Raw genomic sequence first — 20,690 nt, 5'->3', positions numbered from 1 at the left:
AGTCCTTAAGGACTTAAAAATTGAAACTAACTGGATAAGATTAAAGACTGACAGTTGTATAGTAATGTCTCCTCAAATATTCCATCACTTCCAACTCATGGGCCCTTCATTTCGACAACTATCTCAGAATGACAGTTAGCATATTTATTATAAAGCATCTTTTGAGAAAAACAAAAAAAGTCCAGAGTTTTGCAAGCCAAATAAAATGCATATTATGCCTGTGGAATAGTTGATCACTCCTACCATATGCATGAGGAAACCAAGTTTCAGGCACTTTTTTTAAACCAAAAGACAGCTGGGTTAGTGTATGAAAATAAGCACACCAAACTCTCATACTAAAATTATGCAGTATATTGGCCACAAGCCACACGAGTGAATCAGTGGTAACAGGAGACATGAGTAAAGCTCTCTCAGCCCTTGTCTGCCTTGTCCATCACTTTGTAACCACTCTCAAGGATAATGTGGGAGCAGAATGGGTATCAACAAAAATATTTCTTGAGTACCTGAATGAGCAAATGGATACTTTGCTTCTGAATCTGAATGTAAAGCCACTCCTTCACTGTGCCAGCTCCTTTCCCACCAACCCTGTCCTGGCATCCATCTCCCATTTGACACTCGCCTTGACCAGACCCCTCCCTACCACACCTTGAATTCAGGACCAACTCTTCCTGAGGGTCATGTGATGAATATGGTGGCTCAATTATCATAGGATTAGCAGGGCATGAATATTATCAAATATGTCCCTACCATAAACATGAAATACATACCTTACAAATAGCCATTTATTGGCATAGTAGTTTGGCCGTTAATATCATCTGACATATCCCCTTGTCGAAAAGTTTTGAGGCTCACCTCACTCAAGCAAAGGAAAAGCAAGTAACTTATTGTTTCCCACAGAAATTGCTCTCCAGTTTAAGAAGAGTAAGGAAGGTCACCTACCTTCTCTCCAGAAAATCCTCTTGCTCCCTAAATTTAGGAAAAAATGAAAAGAATTGAGTTTGAATAAGATTTTTAAACCTTTGTTTCTCTTAGGACACCATATATTCCCAAATCCCAAGACAAGGCAACTAATTAGCAGGTCAAAATGAAGATTTCTTCTCCAGCAACTATAATGAACACCACAGTACCCTGATTACTACAGCTCCCCTTTGAGTGTGACTTGGATAAAATCACATTGGTAACTCCTCACATAGCAGGGGTGAGCAATGACCGGCCAGTTTTATAATAGAAGAATCATATTTTTTTCCAACAAAAGTGAGAGTACACTGGCCAACAAGCATGAGAAGTCTTACAGGAACAACAGCACAAATTAACTGAAAGAGTAACTTGTTAGAGCATAGAGAATATGGTCACTTTGGTCAGAAAATCTCTCCATAATACTCTGAGTTGTAGAGAAAATTTTCTGGCCTTCTTAAAGGATATTCTCTAATCCTGGAAGGTTAAGAGATATTTATGAACCCACTGAAAAGGGAGCCCCACCCATTATTGCTTTAGGCTTTAAAATTTCAGTATTCTCAACCCCCTTTCTAACTGCCAGCACTATGCCTTTTCTGAGGACTTTTTCTGATACCAGAGCCTGTCCACATGCAAGACAGGCCAGAAGTCCTGGGGAAATAATATCCACTGGGAGCAGCTTATAACTAATGCCTGATAGGATTTGGTGCATAAACACCCCAACTCTCTCACCCCTTGGGTGCGATAACATTGAGGAGCATGTTCAACAATGGTTCACACAGTTCCTTAGCAGGATGAGGCTCTATCTACCCACTGTGGCTATCTAATTGATACCATACCCTTCTTAGGCCACCTTCCTTCCCTAAATCCTTTCCTGTCTTGATAGTATTTACTGAGATCCTCTCCCTATAAACTATTTGTACTTGGCCCCTTTTCTCAGGCTCTACTTCCGGGAAACCCTCAGTCTGAGAAGAAGCTAAGATGCTATGTTGAAGAATTAAGATTTTCCTCAAACTCAAGGGATCAAACAGGGAAAGGGAAAGAATTCCACAGCTCAAGGTCCACACTCACCTTAGGTCCTCTCATACCTGGGCATCCTTCCTCACCTCGGGGTCCAGGAAGACCCTGTGGGCCTCTTTCTCCCTATGGAATAAAAACACACATGGAAAGAGTCAAGCAACTATCTCCGTCACCACCCAATTAATTCAAACCAGCAATAATGACCATCAGAATGACTAAAATATGATGCTGCCCTTCCAATTACTTCTACTTCCTCAGAGACATGATCAGATCACTTGCAAGGTAATCAGAATGTTTATATGTCAACTGCCCATATTGATAACCCCAAATCAGACAAATCCACATTATCTATATTTTTGACCAATTCATTCAAGCCATTTCAGAATTCAAACAAAATAGAAGTTGTGTCTGAACATTGCTTGCAGACAGCTAAAATTGGATGAAGGCTTCCTTGTGATTCCACAAAGAATAAACCACTATTTAACCCCTTCTCTTCTAGGTGAAATCCTGTCCATTCCTAAGGTGTAGATCATATGTCACTTCTTCTTCTGAGAAGCTTTTTCTGTTACATTGTGCATTATTACCTGTTTCTGTGTTTCCTGCTATATGGAGAGCTTCTAAGGAGACAAGGACTCACTTATTTATTTCTGGGATCCCAGCCTTCAGTATAGTGTCTGGCAAATAGTAGACATCCACTCAGAATTTGAAGAAACGACTTCCTAAATTATATTAGTGAATATAACCTTTTGTTTTAGGTATTAGATAGGGAAGGGAATGGTAGATAGCATGCCTTTTGCCATATTAATTAATTATAAATTAGAAAGTACTGTATAGCCCATGAGCTTTCATCAAAAGAGTCTACGAATATAATCTCACTTTGATTTAATAATGTTGGATAACTTAACCACATAAGCTGCCCAGGACAGTACAAGAGAACATGGTAAAGTGAGAAACACTTTGGATAAAAAAGGAAAGGTCCTGAGTTCAAGTCCTAGTTCTGCTTCTAATTTACTTGGTGAGCTTGGATAAACACATGACTCTATGAATTACAATTTTCTCCATTTATAAAATATGGATCTGGGCAATATTGATTCTGCACATTCAAAGAATTGTTGTAGTGCATGCATGAGATACTGTATTGAAAGTACTTCACGACTCACATAGATTGGACAAATGAGTGTTTTATACTTAGACAGAAAGAGATAATGAGAAAAGCAGAGGTCTTGACATCAAACAGACATGAGTTTGGGCACATCGGCAACCTTCTCTGTCTGACTTTAAAAGTCACACGGAGTTTTGAACTCCACATCCATAAAATGAAAGTATTAGCACATATCTGGAGGGTTGTGATAAAGATTAAATGTCATAACATGTACAAAATGCTGAACGCAAAACCTAACGCACAGTAGATGACAACTCATTGTCTATTCTCCCCCTTCTTCCTAGCTATCCACATTGTTAGATTCAATGTGTGGTGTTTACATTTCATATGGACAATCTAATTTTAACATATCCACTTACAATAATGCACCATATAGTGTTATCAGTCATGAATAATTAGTTTGTCGCCTGTATTAAAAAATAGTTGCCTACACAAGGAAATTAAAAGCAAAAATGAACTATTGGGACCTCATCAAGATAAAAAGCTTCTGCACAGCAAAGGAAACAATCAACAAATCTAAACCGCAACAGACAGAATGGAAAAAGATATTTGCAAATGACATATTGGATAAAGGGCAAGCAACCAAAATCTATAAGGAAATCACCAAACTCCACACCCAAAAAACAAATAACTCAGTGAAGAAATGGGCAGAAGACATGAATAAACACTTCTCCAAAGAAGAAATCCAGATGGCCAACAGACACATGAAACGATGGTCAACTTCACTCATCATCAGGGAAATACAGATCAAGACCACACTGAGATACCACCTCATGCCAGAGTGGCTAAAATGAACAAATCAGAGGATTCTAGGTGCTGGTGAGGATGTGGAGAAATGCGCACCCTTCTACACTGTTGGTAGGAATGAAACTGGTGCTGCCCCTCTGGAAAACAGTGTGGAGGTTCCTCAAAATATTAACAATAGAACTCCCCTATGACCCAGCAATAGCACTGATAGGAATTTACCCAAGGGATACAGGAGTGCAGAAGCATAGGGGCACATGTACCCCAATGTTTATGGCAGCACTTTCAACAATAGACAAATTATGGAAAGAGCCTAAATGTCCATCAACTGATGAATGGATACATAAAATGTGGTTTATATATACAATGGAATACTACTTGGCAATGAGAAAGAATGAAATCTGGCCATTTGCAGTGCCATGGGTAGAACTGGAGGGTATTATGCTAAGTGAAATAAGTCAGACAGAGAAACACAGAAAACATATGCTTTCACTCATATGTGGATCTTGAGAAACTTAACAGAAGACCATGGGGAAGGGGAAGGGTTAAAAAAAAAAGTTACAGAGAGGGAGGGAGGCAAACCATAGGAGACTCTTAAATACTGAGAACAAACTGAGGGTTGATGCAGGGTGGGGGGAGAGGGGAAAGTGGGTAATGGGCATGGAGGAGGGAACTTGTTGGGATGAGCACTGGGTGTTGTATGGAAACCAATTTGACAATATATTATATTAACAAAAAAAAAAAAAAAGAAAAGAAAATAGTTGCCTGCAAAACAAATGTCCCTGACAAAGCAGGGACACAAAGGGAAAATTCTTAAAATTTGTTTTTAACGAAACAAAACACTCTTAAGATAGCTATTATCAAAAACAAAAACAAAAAGGGGCGCCTGGGTGGCTTAGTCGGTTAAGCGTCCGACTTTCGCTTAGGTCATGATCTCGCGGTTCGTGGGTTCGAGCCCCGCGTCGGGCTCTGTGCTGACTGCCAGCTCAGAGCCTGGAGCCTGTTTCAGTCTGTGACTCCGTCTCCCTCTGACCCTCCCCTGCTCACACTGTCTCTCTCTCTCTCTCTCCTAGAAATAAATAAAACATAAAAAAAAAAAAGATTAAAAAAAAACAAAAAACAAACCACAACTGTCGGAGAGGATGTGAAGGAATTGGAACCCTCATGCACTGTTGGTGGGGCTATAAGAGTGCCCTTGCCATGGAAAACATATGGCAGTCTCTCAAAAAAGCTAAAAACAGACTTACCATAGGATCTCCCAATTCCACTTCTGGGTATATACCCCAAAGAATTGGAAGCTGGGTCTCGAAGAGATATTTGCACACCCATATTCATAGCAGCATTATTCACGACAGCTGTCAGGTGTAAACAACCCACGTGTCCATTGACAGGTAAATGGAAAAACAAAAAGTGGCATACCCATGCAATGGAATAGTATTCAGCCTTAGGAAGGAAGGAGATTCTGACATGCTACAACACAGATGAATCTTAAGGCTCTTATGCCAAATGCAATAAGCCCAAAATACAAATATCGTTTGCTCCTAATAAGGACCTAGAAGGACCAAATTCATACAGACAGAAAGTAGAATGGTAGTTGGCAGAGGCTAGGGGGAGGAGGTCGTGGGGAGTTAGGGTCTCATGGGGACAGTTTCAGTTTTGCAAGGTGAAAAGAGTTCTGGAGATGCGTGGTGGTGACAGTTTGCACAGCAACATGAATGTACTTAATACCACTGACCTGTACACTTGAAAATGGTTACGATGATAAGTCTTATGTTATGTATACTTTGCCACAACTAAAAATTTAAAAGAAAAAGTAAAAAACTCGCTCTTATGACTTCTACCCACAATTGCTAAAGTTTCAGTTGCCATGCATACATGACTAGGTATGTGTTTTCCCAAAATTAGTCCTCAGAAAAAACGAGTATTCTTAAACGTGAATTTTCCCAAAGTCTTCACAAAGATTCTCATATTTTAAAGTACTTTCTCCATTTCTGAACTTTGAACAGCATAGTAGTGACACCCAGTCAGTATTAATTTGAGATATGTATAGGATCCTTACGGATGTCAGCTACTAAATCAGTTAAGAGAAAAACAAAGGAGGTAAAGAAATCTAACAGAGATTACTTATTTATCATATTTGAAAGTGAGACCTCACAATTTCAAGTGTGAGATGCCATGCAAACGAGATTTTTAAAAATCACTTTTCTAAGCAATAGGATTCATGATTATACTGTGGAGACCATAAAGGTATTCTCACAAGAAAAATGATGCAATGGGTTTTTGAAGTTTTCTAAGGCAGGCTTTATAAACAGACTTAAAAAGTGGTTTATCTTAAATAACTTACACAGAAGTCAACACAATGGACTCTAGAAAACCAGGTAAAATAGTCCCAAAAAGAGACTCTAGGAATGATGGGAAAACTGATATAGAAACTCCTTGGGAAAAATTTTTAATGATCTGATAAAATATGAGAAAGATAGAAAAAGCAGAATTTCTTACATCATTCTACATATGAAAGACTTTAAAATATTTGTATAACCAAATAAGTTAAATGTTTTAAGTAGACATTTGTCACCCATGTTCCTCAAAGTTCATATACTCTAATTGAGCAAAAGCATTTTTTAGGATGTCCTCATGAGAAAATAGGAATTGCCTTATAATGAGCACATATGTCAAATTGTTTTCAGGATAAAATTTGGGCTTACTCTGTTTTTCATTCAGATACTAAGCTTTAACCTGTTTAAAAACTGGTCACCCATTTGTTCACAGTAGTTGTTTAAGCTATCAATTATAGCCACGATTTTATGGAAAGAATAATATCATCAAAAGCTGTTCAAAAGCTAGACTGGCTCAAGTTCTTTTATGAGAAATGAGGATAATAATAACAGTAATGTTTTGTAGATGAAATGAGGAAATGTATAGAAAATGTTTAGCCACGCATCTGGCATATATGAAGTCCTCAACAAATGTTAGCTGGTTTTGTTACTACTGAAGTTACATAACTGTTCTTGGGGACCCTAGATAATCTGAGTAATTTGATATGTAAGGCTTTGGTATGTAACCAATGCATATTTAAACCACCATCTCATACTAGGTACATTTTGGAAATATATAGAATTTATGAATCTGGCAGATTGTATTTTCCAAAGATGGCCACAAAATAATCTCACTGCTCTTCTGTGTATGACCTTGCCACACCCCCACCAAGAGAAAGGGTCTAATCCCCAGCCCCATCCCTCTTGAATCTGGTCTGCAGTAAGTGACCTGCTTGTACCCAATAGAATGAGGCAGAAAAGTTACCACTTGACTTCTGAGGCTCTCTCAGAAGACTTGAGCTTCAGCCTTGGTCTCCAGGAATGTTCCCTCTCAGGATGGAACCTCCTTGGTGGATGCTCCCTCTTAGAACCAGCCACCATACCTGTTCTTGAATCATCATGACCCATCCTTCTGCCATCCCAGCCAAACTCCAGAGCATGAGAGGGGAAGTCATCTCTGCAGTGGGTCATCCAGCAACCCAGTCAGCTCAGCTGAGACCTCAGGCCACTTGCTCTTTCCTTTTTAGCTTCCCCACCCACAGAGTCCTTGGATGTAATAAAATGATTGTTGTTTTACACCACTGACTTTTTGTTGGGGGGCGGGGGAGGAGTGTTCTCCAGGGGAAGAGGAGTAATAGATAATTGGAAAAATGAACTATTTGTCATTATATACTTTCAATTTGAATCTACAAATTATAGCCCCATTCCGAAGCCTGCCATCTGCAAAGAGGTGCCTTGGCCAATGAGCAGACCTGTCTGACCTGCTTTGGGAGGAAACCATATTCAAAGCCATTCAGAGGACAACATATTCTGTCACCTTCTCTTGTGAGAAATGCAGTAAAAAGAAAATGGCACCTACTAGAGCCATATATACCACGCGTGGCTACGGAGCACTTGCAATGTGTCTAGTCCAAACTGAGATATGCTGTAGATGTGATATACACACAGGATTTCAAAGTATATTTTAAAAAGTAAGATCTCATCAGGGCATCTGGGTGGCTCAGTCGGTTAGGCATCCGACTTGAGCTCAGGTCATGGTCTCACAGTTCACGGGTTTGAGCCCCACATCGGGCTCTGTGCTGACAGCTCAGAGACTGGAGCCTGCTTCAGATTCTGTGTCTCCTTCTCTCTCTGCTGCTCCCCTATTCATGCTCTGTCCCTCTGTGTCTCAAAAATAAACAAACATTAAAAAGATCTCATCGTTTTTTATATTAATTACATGTTGAAATAATTATATTTTGGATAGACTGGATTAAATAAAATATATTACTAAAATTAATGTCACCTATTTATTTTTATGGTCTTTAAGATGGCTACTATGAAATTTTTAATTTATAAAATTATATATATCACTCATATTTTATTCCTAACTCTGTACTAGAGTCTTTATAAACCATCTTGGTTTTAGGATGTTAAGAGAGCAGAGAAGGGGGACAAAATTGCCTCTTACTCTAGACAGGCCAGGGCTTGTTTATATCATATTTGTCTGAAAGTGGTGACAATGAGGGTTGGTCAGACCCTCAATTATTGTCTTAAATTTGGCCAGGCTCATTGATCCAGAGGCCAAGCAAAAATAAATAAATAAAATAACACTTGGGGCGCCGTGGTGGCTCAGTCAATTGAGTACTGGACTCTTGATTTTGGCTCAGGTCATGATCTCAAGGTTGTGGGATCGAGCCCCACATTGGGCTCCATGCTGAGCGTGGAGCCTGCTTAAGATTCTCTCCCTCTGCCCTTCTCCCTTGCTCATGTTCTTTTCTCTCTCTCTCAAATACATGCATACATACATACGTACGTACGTACATACATATTTTTCAAAATTAACACTAAAAGGACTTTTAAAACATCATAAAAATAGAAAAAATATTTTCTCCATACCTGAACAAAGTAGCAAAAATGCACAGCCCACATTTCTGAATGTATTTCTAACATCTAAGACTAATGGCTGAGGCAAATTAAAGAAAGAAAAGTTGAGCAATTCTCCAACAAATATAATCAAAGAAATGAATCAGCTTATGTAGGCCCTAGAAGCTACATTTCTTTTTCTAATTTCTGCTGATTTTCCAAGTTCCAGCAGCCTAAATGTTTAGAATAAAACAATGTGCAACTCTCATGGGGTGACAAGAACACTGATGCATGGACATTCCAGCAATGTGAAACGTACGGTCCGAGGGCCCTTCAGGCCCCCCACACCCTTTGGGAGGAGGTGCTCCGAAAGTTAAAACTACTTTCCTAATTACACCAAGATGCTACTTCCTTTTCTTGCTCTTATTCTCTCCGAAGTGTAGAGCAAAGTTTTTAAGAAACCACAAATCAAGTGATATCACAACAGATTGAACACAGAAGCAGACGTATGAATCCAGCTGTCTTCTAAGAAGCCAGATACTGAAACCCTTTAAAACAATGATATTCTTCTCACTCACTTACTTTGTTTTGGAAAATATAGTTATTCTTCATAAAGGAATAAGTCATTTATATTAAGGTCTTGGTTTTCTTATTTGGGAGTAAAGCAAATAAATAATTTAAAATTCTTGCAATTTTTATTTCTAATGTGGTAAATATCAACAGATAGAAACTACATCAACAAAAGCTCTTTGACTGAGGTCCTCAATAATCTTCGAGAGTTTCTTGAGACCAAAAGTTTGAGAACAGTGGTGTATACAAATCAACCTTAAAATAGACACCTGTGGCAAAGTGGTTTTCCACCATTTGAAATTAACTGAAACCTATGGCATCCCAACATCCTTTTGATGTTTATACGATGTGATAAAGGTGGTACCTACTACATTCCAATTCCTTAGCTAACAATTCTCTCTACAGCATGCATTTTTCTCCATATCTAATCACATGACAGCTAACTTTCCCATGCCCGGGATATAACTGGGGTTATGTGCAAACTATTTGTGGGTAACTATAACTCTATCACTTTTTCAGCCACCCAGGAGGCATCTGGATGATCTTGTTACAAGAATGGCCTTGAATTTCTTCATCATGTTTTGTTAAACTACTTACAAACATTGTTATCTCTTTAACAGTAACAAATTACATGCAATTTAGCTCACAATTAACAACTACTATTACATACATACTCATTAGACACAGACCACATTTTCCGTTACCTCAACTTCAGACTAAAATGACAACACTTATCATTAAACACCTGCTAGAGACTCTATCTTTTACAAAATCTGTCCACCCAACATTTTGTTATAACAAGTAGTTGTTTTTATATAGATATCTTAAACCCATTGTAAATGAAATAGATGAAAAAATTTTTCATGACAACTACAGTTAAGTGTTTCTAATATTTGACCTATTTTACCATATTCCTTCAAAGAAAAAAAATAAGATGCAGTACTTACATGTCCACCTTCTTCACCAGGATGACCAGGTAATCCATCAGCACCCTTCTTTCCCTGGAAAAAAAAGAAATCAAAAGAAATAACTTGGATTCTAAATTCTTTTCTCAAAAATAAAATAAAAAATCGTTACTAACAGATACCTTGTCTCATGGAGTTGACATTATATTGAGAATCTACTAAGCATTGAGCACAATGTATAAAGACATACAGAAACAAATATTTTTGGCCTATCTTGAATATCTGTTTTTCTAAACAGTTGGCACATCAACCTATTTTTATTTTTCTAAAATACTTTTTAAACCATTTTGTCAAAAACCCAAATCAAAATGAACTTCTAATTAAGTGTTTAAGGAACACTGTTCCTCTTAAAGAGGACTTTGACCTTGTTTTACAAAAAGTCAGGAAACAAAGGTGTTTCTGCTCATATTACTTATGAGAAATGGTTGTTTATTTCTGTATGACTCAGCTGTTTAATCTCTTTCTCTGTCTTTTTTTTACTTCTTAGATAACTAAACACATAAACTATTTCCTCTCAAGGAAGTTTGGCTTGCCATTTATAGCCAGATGTGTTTATTTTATTGAAAAACTGGTCAATAAGATACAGGAGCCATGTTCTCTTTGGGATCAACAAAGACGTGAATGTCAATGCAACCAACCACTGAATTCTTAAGACAGAAAGAGCAAAGAAGTCAATTATTCAAGGCATTCCCATCTTTGGCCTGTGAGGCAGAGTCCTTGGCATGCAAAACAAAACAAAACAAACACACACACACACAAAACACATATCAAGAGGTTCCCAAGCTTAACTTCCTAATTCTCCAGTCTGATACCTAAGAACAACACAATGGAGGAAGAATCTAGTGGTAGGGAATTACTACAATTTTTCTTGAGAAGTAATTATATACCTTATACTGTTCTAAATCAAGATTGATCTGCAAAGTCAGTAAGAGGTCATTCCAACAATCTCACAGAATATCTTAAAAAGAGAATATAAAAAGATGGGCAAAGCCAATGGGTTTAATTCAATCTTACGTGAGGTTTTGTGATTATCCCATTGTAAAGCCCGTGTCCCTGGATAAATGAGGACCACTTTACGTGAGATTTATTCTCCTTTAAAAGTGGGAAGTGTTAGGGGCACCTGGGTGCCTTTGGGCTCAGGTTGTGATCTCATGTCATGAGTCTGAGCTCCACATTGAGCTGTCTACTGTCAGTACAAAGCCCACTTCAGATCCTCTGTTCCCCTCTCTCTCTGCCCCTCTCCCACTCATATGCACTCTCTCTCTTAAAAAATAAACATTAAAAAATGCTTAATAAAAAAATTAATAATTAAAGTGGGACATGGTAATTTTCTATCACTTCACCATGGAGTTAACAGGCGGATGCAAAATGACCAGTACTGAACAAAGCAATTGTATCTTTTCTCAGTTTAATTTTCTGGAATAGAATGTTAGTTAGCTCAGAGGGGAAGAGGTACTAACTGTTCTAAAGAAAGCAGATGATGCGCAAGTGAAAATTCTGCAGACAAGTAAAAACGTTTGTGCAGTAGTAGAGTCTGTGAAATTTGTCTGTGAAATTACTTATTAAATAAATGTAAGGAGGCAGCATAATGTAGTGGAAAGAACACGAGACTTGGAGTCAGATAGACAAAGGGCTTAAATCCCAAAATGCCTCTTTGTACGAGTGTGACTTTGGAAAATAATGTTCCTTCTCTAAGCCTCTACTGCACACCTGTAAAATAATATTTACCTCAAAGATTTGTTAAGAGGGTAGAATTAGCAAAGGTATGTTAAAGACAGAACGTGGGGCCTGCTACCTAGTGGTACTGAAATGTCATCTCTCTCCCCCCACCATCCACGTCCAACAAACTCTCACCTTGCTCCCGGGGTTCCCACCAGCGCCTCGGTGTCCATCTTCTCCATAACACTTTTTATATGTATTGCAGCATCTTCTTTCCACAATTGTATCCTGAGAAACAAAATTCATATAACATGATTTTTTTCATCTGTGTTAACTTTTGTCACATTATACACTAAAGAGACAGAATTTCCTCTAGGTTTTGGGGCACCTGGGTGGCTCGACCAGTTGCACATCTGACTTTAGCTCAGTCATGAACCCACGGTTTCTGGGTTCAAGCCCCGTATCAGGATCTATGCTGACAGCTCAGATTCTAGGTCTCCCTCTCTCTCTGCCCCTCCCCTGCGTGCACTCTGTGTGTGTGTGTGTGTGTGTGTGTGTGTGTGTGTGTGTGTAAAATAAACATTAAAATGCTTTAATTCCTTCTGGATTTTTTAAATTATTAGAATAAATAGACCTAGTGAAGGATGGCGTTAGAAAAAAATACTCACAAGTTGCTTCAGTAAGATGCTTGGGAGGGATTGCTGTGTGATGCTCAGAGGCTGATTGTATGAAAATCCTCTGCCAAATTCCAGCTCCTGGAGCTCTTCTAATTTACGCACACCTTCCAGGCCAATAATGAGGAGCCCAGAGAATCCTTCAAAATACCAGCAGGTGGGAGATTTACTTGCATGTCTTTTGACTGGTCTTTGTCCTGGCCCTAAATATTCATGCATTGTCCCACCCTTCCTCTATCCTTCACCTGTTTTGTGTCAAACTGCATTTCTAAGCAATGAAACATGAGCAGAAGTGGTGTGTCTCTCCCTGGGAGAATTTTTCAGAGCAGTGCATAATTTGCCCTATTTCCTGTCCCCTGCCACAGGAAGAGACCCTCTTTCAGCTTGAGTCCTTGAGGGATGAGAAGGAGACAAATTAGCGGTCACGAGGCATAAGATAAATACATTCTTGCTCCTTTAAGCCACTGGGATTTGAAGGCTGTTTATTTTTGCAGCATGAACCTATCCTACTGATGAAGGCGCTGCAAAATCATCTGGCTTTGTCCATGTAACAGACAACCAGTGAACAAGGACACTTTTCAAATGGGCTATAAATCACTGTAGAATTTCAGAACAAATATTTCTGTTAACATCTTGAGCAGTGAATTCACACACACATCAGCTTTTCGCTAGTGTAAACAAGCTACTTAACAATCTTGTGGTTAAAAGTTGTATACATATTCTTAATTATTCCTTAAAATAAATTTCTAGAAATGGAATGCTGATCTAGCAACGTAGGCAAAGTTTGCTGTCTTTTGTCCAAGATTTCAAATTCCCTTCCAGAAAATTTACTTTTTAAACTTCCTATGTGGTAAATTCAGTTGGGAGCAAGTTATCACAGAAAATATTCCAGCATAGTATCAACCAATGGAAAGTATCATCTCCAGAGGAATATACTGAACATACTCTACCAAGGAGGGAGAAAGGTATACGGAGCTTGAGTTGCTGGTTGTTCATCCTGAATTTGCTTTAGGGCTTTTGAGTGGCACAAAATGGGAACTGAACGGCAATCAGGCACAGCGCACAGGTGGTACCGTCCAAGCACACCCAGCTGAGGGAGCTGGTGAGCACTGAATTCCAGCCAGCACAACCACTAATCCAGCCAGGCGCCCAGGCATAGGGTTGCATACACCCAAAGCATTGGCATCTTTTTTCCATTTCACAAAGATGCCATACAGACTAGTAGCAGCACTTAGGGGTGGCGGAAGAGGAAGACTTGGTGAGAAAAGGAGGAAGGAAGGGCAGTGGAAAAAATGAAGCCCAGCTTTAAGGTGATTCCAGAGTTTAGGAAAAAGAGAGCCTTGTTAGGAAAGAGCAAACAGCACTCAATTATCATGAAGTAGGAGTTACACATTCAACCTTCAAAAGCAGATGCCAGGCTGGTAATTGGTCAGTCCTGTCTCAGTCAGAGCAACCCTTGATCATTGTCAGCCAGGGTTATGGGATCCTGGGTTCTCTCAACCCTGAACAGCCCCTAATTCACACAAAGCATCACCCTTGTGGGCACTGAGCTCCAACCACTCTATGATTAGTCTATGGAAGGCTTAATGGAATCCAGTGCCTTCTAGAAATCTGAAAGAGTATCTCGCTCCCTATGGGAGAAACAACCCACCCAGGGTAACTATATGCACTCACCTTTACTACGGAGGAAGTTAGAGGTGTCCTTCAGTCTCTGGAGATCATCATCCCGTCCATCTGTGAACACTAAAAGGACCTGTTGTTTATGAGAGAAAGAAGGGTAGGGGGGAACAGGGATGGAGTGGAAGGAAGGGGAGTAGGGAAAGGGATGAAAAAAGAGGGAGAAGATGGATGCTGGAAGTTGCATATTTTATTTACAAAAAGCAAAGACAAGTTTAGCTTTTCAGGTTGTATCCAGTCTTACACCCTGTTTTGTTTCACCCATTCATTTATTTGTTACTTTATTACACATTTGTTTTTTGTTTTTTTGTTTTTTTTTTACAAATAGTTTATTGTCAAATTAGTTTCCACATAACACTCAGTGCTCATCCCCACAAGTGCCCTCCTCCATGCCCATCCCTCTTCCCCCCCACATCCATCAGTCCTCAGTTTTTGTCAGCATTCAAGAGTCTCTCATGGTTTGCCTCTCTCCCTCTCCCCCACCATTTCCCCCCCTCTTCTCCCCCTTGTTCCTCCATCAAGTTCCTCCTAATCCTCCTATACGTGCAAACATATGATATTTGTCCTTCTCTGCCTGACTTATTTCGCTCAGCATAACACCCTCAAGGTCCATCCATGTTGCTACACATGGCCAGATTTCATTGTTTCTCATTGCCATGTAGTATTCCATGGTATAGATAAACCACATCTTCTTGATCCATTCATTACACATTTGTTTTTACTTCAATCTCCCCAAGGCACCCCACCAAAAAAAGAATTTGAACCAGCTTAACCCCTTCACTTAAAATACCTTCCAAAAATTGCCTTACAATATCCATCCTTATTGACACAAAAATACCAAAATTTTAATGCATTTTTATAATTAAAATGTGTTACCTTTACTCACAGAAAATTTTAATTTAAAAGTGAATTACGTATTTTAAGAAATAAATCCACAGGATGCATTTTTGAAGGAAAAACTAAATGTAACTTTCAAAGTTTGGAGATGTCATTTCCAAAAAAAATATCACATGAGATCTTTTCATCTCTATAGGTTTTAGCATGTGTATAGTTCTTGGACACGAGGAAGGGCCGACCATGGACAAGCCATTAGTAAGCTATTAAAGACAGTTCAAAGTGCTGGCTGGAAAATAATGGGCCCTACTCTACATGGCAATGAGTGACTATAAGGAGCTAATATCTTCCAAGTTGTCTTTGGAATGAATTTGCACCATGGAAGAATATGGATCACTAACCTGTGAACAACTTGAGGGCAGGGATTTGTCCTTATATCCCTACTCGCATTATTTAGCACAGAGCTTCTTGGGCTTAGTAAATATTTGTTGATTGAATGAAAACATATCCCGTATTGGTCTTTTAAGACTATGGTTTTTTCCATGTTTTTTCCAGTGAAGAACAGTTTATTGGCCTCAGACACAAAAGCCTTATGCCTCCCACCCTGGCAACTGGCTCCATATTATGGATTCTCAGCATTTATTACCTTCACTTTAGCAGAAGAGAGCCGGATAGCATGATCTCCCAAGGACTGCAAAAAATCCACATCCATATAGTTGCTCTTGGCCGCCTGATGAACTAAGAACGTCTGAATAATCTTTTCACTGTAACTTTTAAAGCCTGAGTCAAAAGTAAGCTGGCCATGTAAGCCAGGCACCAAGTAGCGGAACATCATGCTGGGTTGACCAGGAACACTACAGCTGATGTTAGAAAGCAGGGACAGCTGTTGCATCAGCTCTGGCAGTAACCCTTGAAGCTTCTGCTGATCTTGCCTTGTGGGACTGGAAATATCAATTCCTACAGACAAATCTATGTTGCATCCTTTGAAAGTGGAGGAGAAAAAAATCAAATTAGTAATCTATAGGTGCATGACTGAGCCCAGAATGTATCAGCCAATCCTGAAAGAAGAACCTGCAGCCAACCCACAGAAATAGAAGTGGGTTAAATAATGGTGGGGATTGTTTGATTTGGGGAGTGATTTGTTACATAGCAAAGCTAACTGATACAATATATAGTGTTTCATATCTCTGTTTCTCTGCAGATGGTATTCCCTCTACCTGAAGTGTCCTTTCTTATCTCCTCAATTCCAATCTGGTTAACCCATACATGTCCTTCAAGTTGTAGTTCAAGTGACCCCCTTCCCTAAAACTCTCTCTGATTCATGTCCCCAGGTCCTCAAGTTGACTTATTAAATACCCGTGCATGTCCATTGTTATTTTACTTGACCTTCTTTCCCACTAAACAAAGATTTATTCATAGCAAGGACTATGTCATCTAACTTCCCCAATGCCTAATACAGATAGATGCTTATTAAATGTTTGAAAATGAATGAAGAAGGGAATATGAATGAGCCTTGAGTCTTTTTTAGCACAAGCTGTACTATTTTCCTTCTCCCCTCAAAGTTTTTTTTTCCTCATTCACCACCCACAGTTATACTTTATTTCAGGGAAGCATACTGGAAAAGATCAAGACTGACAGTCACTCCCAATTTTCTGTTTATTGTACCCGAAAATTGTTAACCCCTCCTGGAAGCATGTTTCTAGCATTTGTAAACCCAATGATCTTTCAGACTATACCCATTCACTCACGGGTGAATAATAAGACCATGCACCTGGGCAATGAGCAAAAATTCCAACGAGCAAAAGTTGGTCACAGATGCACCTGGATTAGAATGTGGACAAATAACTTAAAATGTAACTTATCAATAATAAAAGGGCTACTATGATTAACTACTTCTGGACAACAGCATAACTTGCAATTGTCCAGGACAAACCAAGACATGTGGACATTTTCTCCTTAGTCCAGCACTCATTGGAGTATTTGACTCAGAATCTGTAAAAACAAAACTGAAGAATTTAAAAGGAAATTTGAAGAAAATAAATAAATACTGAACTCTTTATCAGTGAGTGAAAATGATCATAAATGGTATCTCAGGGATCTGAGATCCAGGGCTGAGCCATGAGTTTTCCATCTCCTAAATAATGTACATCCATGCTAGCTGGCCAGATATGTTTCCAAAAGTGCCAAGACACAAAATGCCTTTCTCTCCTCCTTTCACATAAAATATCTTCGTTTTGTTTTGACTTTTAAATCTCTAATTGAAATTCAGCAAAAGGAGCTTTCACAGATATAAATCCCACTTCTACATTGGATCTAATTTCAGGAAAAAAGAAATTTCCTTTTTGCAGTATGATGCATTATTCCAACATTTCTAATTTACATATTTTTTCCAGGAACATTTTCAGCTGGCTTTATTCTGTAACACAAGAATATGCAAGCATTTTCTTTCCTTATTAATGTAGAGGGTTGAACCTTGCCAGGTAATCTCTAAGGCCTTTAGGATTCAGCTTTATGATTCTAGAATTTTGGAAGTAATTAGATTCCAGCTAATTATGGAGGTATCCAGCTACTTTTATCAGAAAAGTCAGAAGACAAAGCTGAAGATGAATGTAAATCCTAATTTACTACACGTTATAAAATAGTCTGAAAAGAGAAGCAGGAATCCTGTATCTCTTCTCCTGATCAAGATAATACCCAGCTCTGTGTGTGTGTGTGTGTGTGTGTGTGTGTGATATTATATATGCATATGTATTATATATAATATATATACAACGCAAACAACAAAAATAGGACTTTGACTCCTGAAAACTCCAAACTGCTTAATGCAAGACATCCTATAATCTATGCTTATTTTAAGAATAATTTTACACATCCACTCTTTTCAATTGATTTCTGAATTCACAAGGACACAGTAAAGTGATATCCTTTACACGGTATAAACAAAAATATTAATTTAATGCTCTAGAAAGTCAGCTCCAGCTTTCGACACCAAACTTCTGGGAAGTTCAAACCCTGCCTCCATTATTTCCCATCTGCGATTCTTAATCTCCCTCTTGTTTTTCTCATCTGGGAATTAGGTATCATAATAAAAATATCTGCTTCCCATGGGGTTGGTGTAGGAACGTTGGGCTTTATGGGTTTCATCATATATTCCTTTATATGATTTAATGCTACACTATGCTTTAGTGTACTGTATTATACTTTACTATGCATTACTAAACCATATTATACCATTGTATGCCATCCTATGGTATTCTATACTAAATTATATCATACTATATTATACTCTACTATTCATCATGCCTTACAGTACTGTACTATACCGCACTGTACTATACTACACTGTACTGTACTATACTACCCTCCTACTTAAAGTGTAATTTGAGGACCAGCAAGATCAGCATCTAACAGCACCTGGGAGCTTGTTAGAAATGCAGAATCCCGGGGCGCCTGGGTGGCTCAGTCGGTTAAGCATCCGACTTCGGCTCAGGTCATGATTTCACGGTTCGTGGGTTTGGGCCCCGTGTCAGGCTTTGCACTGACAGTGCAGAGCCTGGAGCCTGCTTCAGATTCTGTGTCTCCCTCTCTGTCTGACCCTCCCTTGCTCACGCTGCCTCTCCCTCTCAGAAATAAATAAAACATTTTTAAAAAATTTTTTTAAAAATGCAGAATCCCACCCTGACCTACTGAATCAGAACCTACAGTTCAACAAGATCTCCAGGTGATTCAAATGCATATTAAAGTTTGAGAGACCCTCTTGTGCTCTACCATACTATACCAAAAGATGCTATAGAACAATTTCTAGTACATAGACTCTACCACCAGATTGCTTCACGTTTAAATCTCAGCTGTGCTATTTATTCAGGACAAATAACCTGATTTTGCTGTGTCTTAGTTTCCTCAACTGTAAAATAGTATTTATTTAATAGGGTTATGTGAAGATTAAATGTTTTAATACATGGAAGCCCTTGGAATAGCCCCTAGCACAAAAAAAAAAGGACCATCTAAAGCTTAGCCATTCTGATTATAATGTGATTGCGTTGGAGAATCTCACTCCCTGTGGGTAGGAGGGAGCACTGTCCATGAAGATATTCTCTGAGTCAATCACTCACTGAAAGGCAGTTTGGGGCCAGCCAGGATAGACCCAAACTGTTGGGAGGGGGAACACTTGCCTCTGGACTATTTAGGATAAAAACTTGAGAAGATGAAATGGGGTTGAGGAAGACCTCAGCCATATGGAAGCTTATAGTCAACAACGTAGAGAGACATCTTTTCAAAGACACATAGAAGAAAAACTGTGTTCTGTTTCATAAGAGCACCCATGTAACTGATATTATTCTCTGCTTCTATTTTCCTTTTGGTTTGCCCAAATCTTCATTAAATTGTGTTTGCATACTCCATTCCGGTTCTTCTATCTACAAGGAATAAACTGAAGAATTGTGAGGACTTTCTAGGGCCAGAATCCTGGGAAAGTTTGGGCCACTGGNCCATAAAAAAAAGAAAAAAAAAAAAAAAAAAAAAAAAAAAAAACAGGTGAAAATGAACTACAGCATCTAGAGTTCAGACCAGCTGTCCTCTACTCAGGATGACCTTCCCTCCCTCCTCCAGCTAGAGGATTTGTTTCATTTTATTAAGAGAGACAAAAGTGTCCCTGACACAATGGGCTCGTGGATCAAATAACAAACCCTCTGTCACTTACCTTGTGGAATGCAGACCTTAAGAAGAATTTTCTTCTCCAGGTTCTGCAGGGACTCAAAATTTTCTTCATAGTACACTTTTTGTGGGTCATTAGTAATCTCCAAAAGCTGAGCACTTTGGGCTCCCCCCACCCCAATGGCAAAGATATTGATGTTCCTGTCCCTGAGAGCCTTGGCTGGTATGGCTACATTATCCTGGGCAACCCCATCGGTGATCACAATCAAATACTGATGAACACTGGGTCTGCCTCCTCTTGGACTGTCAAAAAAAGGCAGAGTGAAAGTCAGGGCTTTCCCAGTGTAGGTGCCATGATTCATTTGCCGAACATTTGAGATGGCTCTGTGGATGTCCACCTTTGAGGAGTATTGGTTGAGCCTGAATTCTTCCTGAGGGTCTGAGCTGAACTGCAAAAGGCCAATGTGAATTTCATCAACACCAATATTAGCATGGTCCACCATCCTCTTCATGAATCCCTTCATCTTTTCAAAGTTTACTGCAGAGATGGATTCCGAACCATCTATCAGGAAGATAATATCAGCTTGCCTATTCTTACAGGCTAGGGGAAAAAAGGGGAGCAGAACAGAACATTTACTCAGAGCCTGAAACCAATGAATTATAAGTCCCCAGGGATAGTCTGGGGTGGCATATACACAACATGAAAACATTTTTAAAGGAAGTGGAAGAGGAAGTCAATGAAATAAATTTTCTGTGACCCAGCACAAATGAGGCACAGTTATATGATAAAGATAAAATTTAACCAGCTTGCTTCATTCCAGGTCATGGTCACTCTGTGTCCAATCTTCGCTTTTGGACCAGTGAGTCCACACTTTGAGAATGAAGCCTATTCAAATAG

The 20,690-nt window shown here is 39.0% G+C and overlaps 1 protein-coding gene across 1 annotated transcript in view; it reads right to left on the bottom strand.

Moving 5' to 3' along the window:
* Positions 1–20,690, bottom strand: part of LOC144220567 (collagen alpha-4(VI) chain-like) — a 128,547-nt gene that overhangs the window by 59,957 nt on the left and 47,900 nt on the right. Inside the window, exons 7-14 of the mRNA XM_077750876.1 lie at positions 19,839–20,393; positions 15,786–16,120; positions 14,303–14,381; positions 12,623–12,768; positions 12,150–12,242; positions 10,278–10,331; positions 2,026–2,097; positions 940–966 (exon numbers count right to left, since the gene is read on the bottom strand). Coding sequence (XP_077607002.1) covers positions 940–966; positions 2,026–2,097; positions 10,278–10,331; positions 12,150–12,242; positions 12,623–12,768; positions 14,303–14,381; positions 15,786–16,120; positions 19,839–20,393 — 1,361 coding nt within the window. The remainder of the gene's footprint in view (positions 1–939; positions 967–2,025; positions 2,098–10,277; positions 10,332–12,149; positions 12,243–12,622; positions 12,769–14,302; positions 14,382–15,785; positions 16,121–19,838; positions 20,394–20,690) is intronic.

This window comes from Crocuta crocuta, unplaced genomic scaffold (genome assembly GCF_008692635.1).
Source record: "Crocuta crocuta isolate KB4526 unplaced genomic scaffold, BGI_CrCroc_1.0 scaffold279, whole genome shotgun sequence".
Classification (NCBI taxonomy): domain Eukaryota; kingdom Metazoa; phylum Chordata; class Mammalia; order Carnivora; family Hyaenidae; genus Crocuta; species Crocuta crocuta.
The sequence above is the reverse complement of the archived record's forward strand: the minus strand, read 5'-3'. Positions and strand labels throughout refer to the sequence as shown.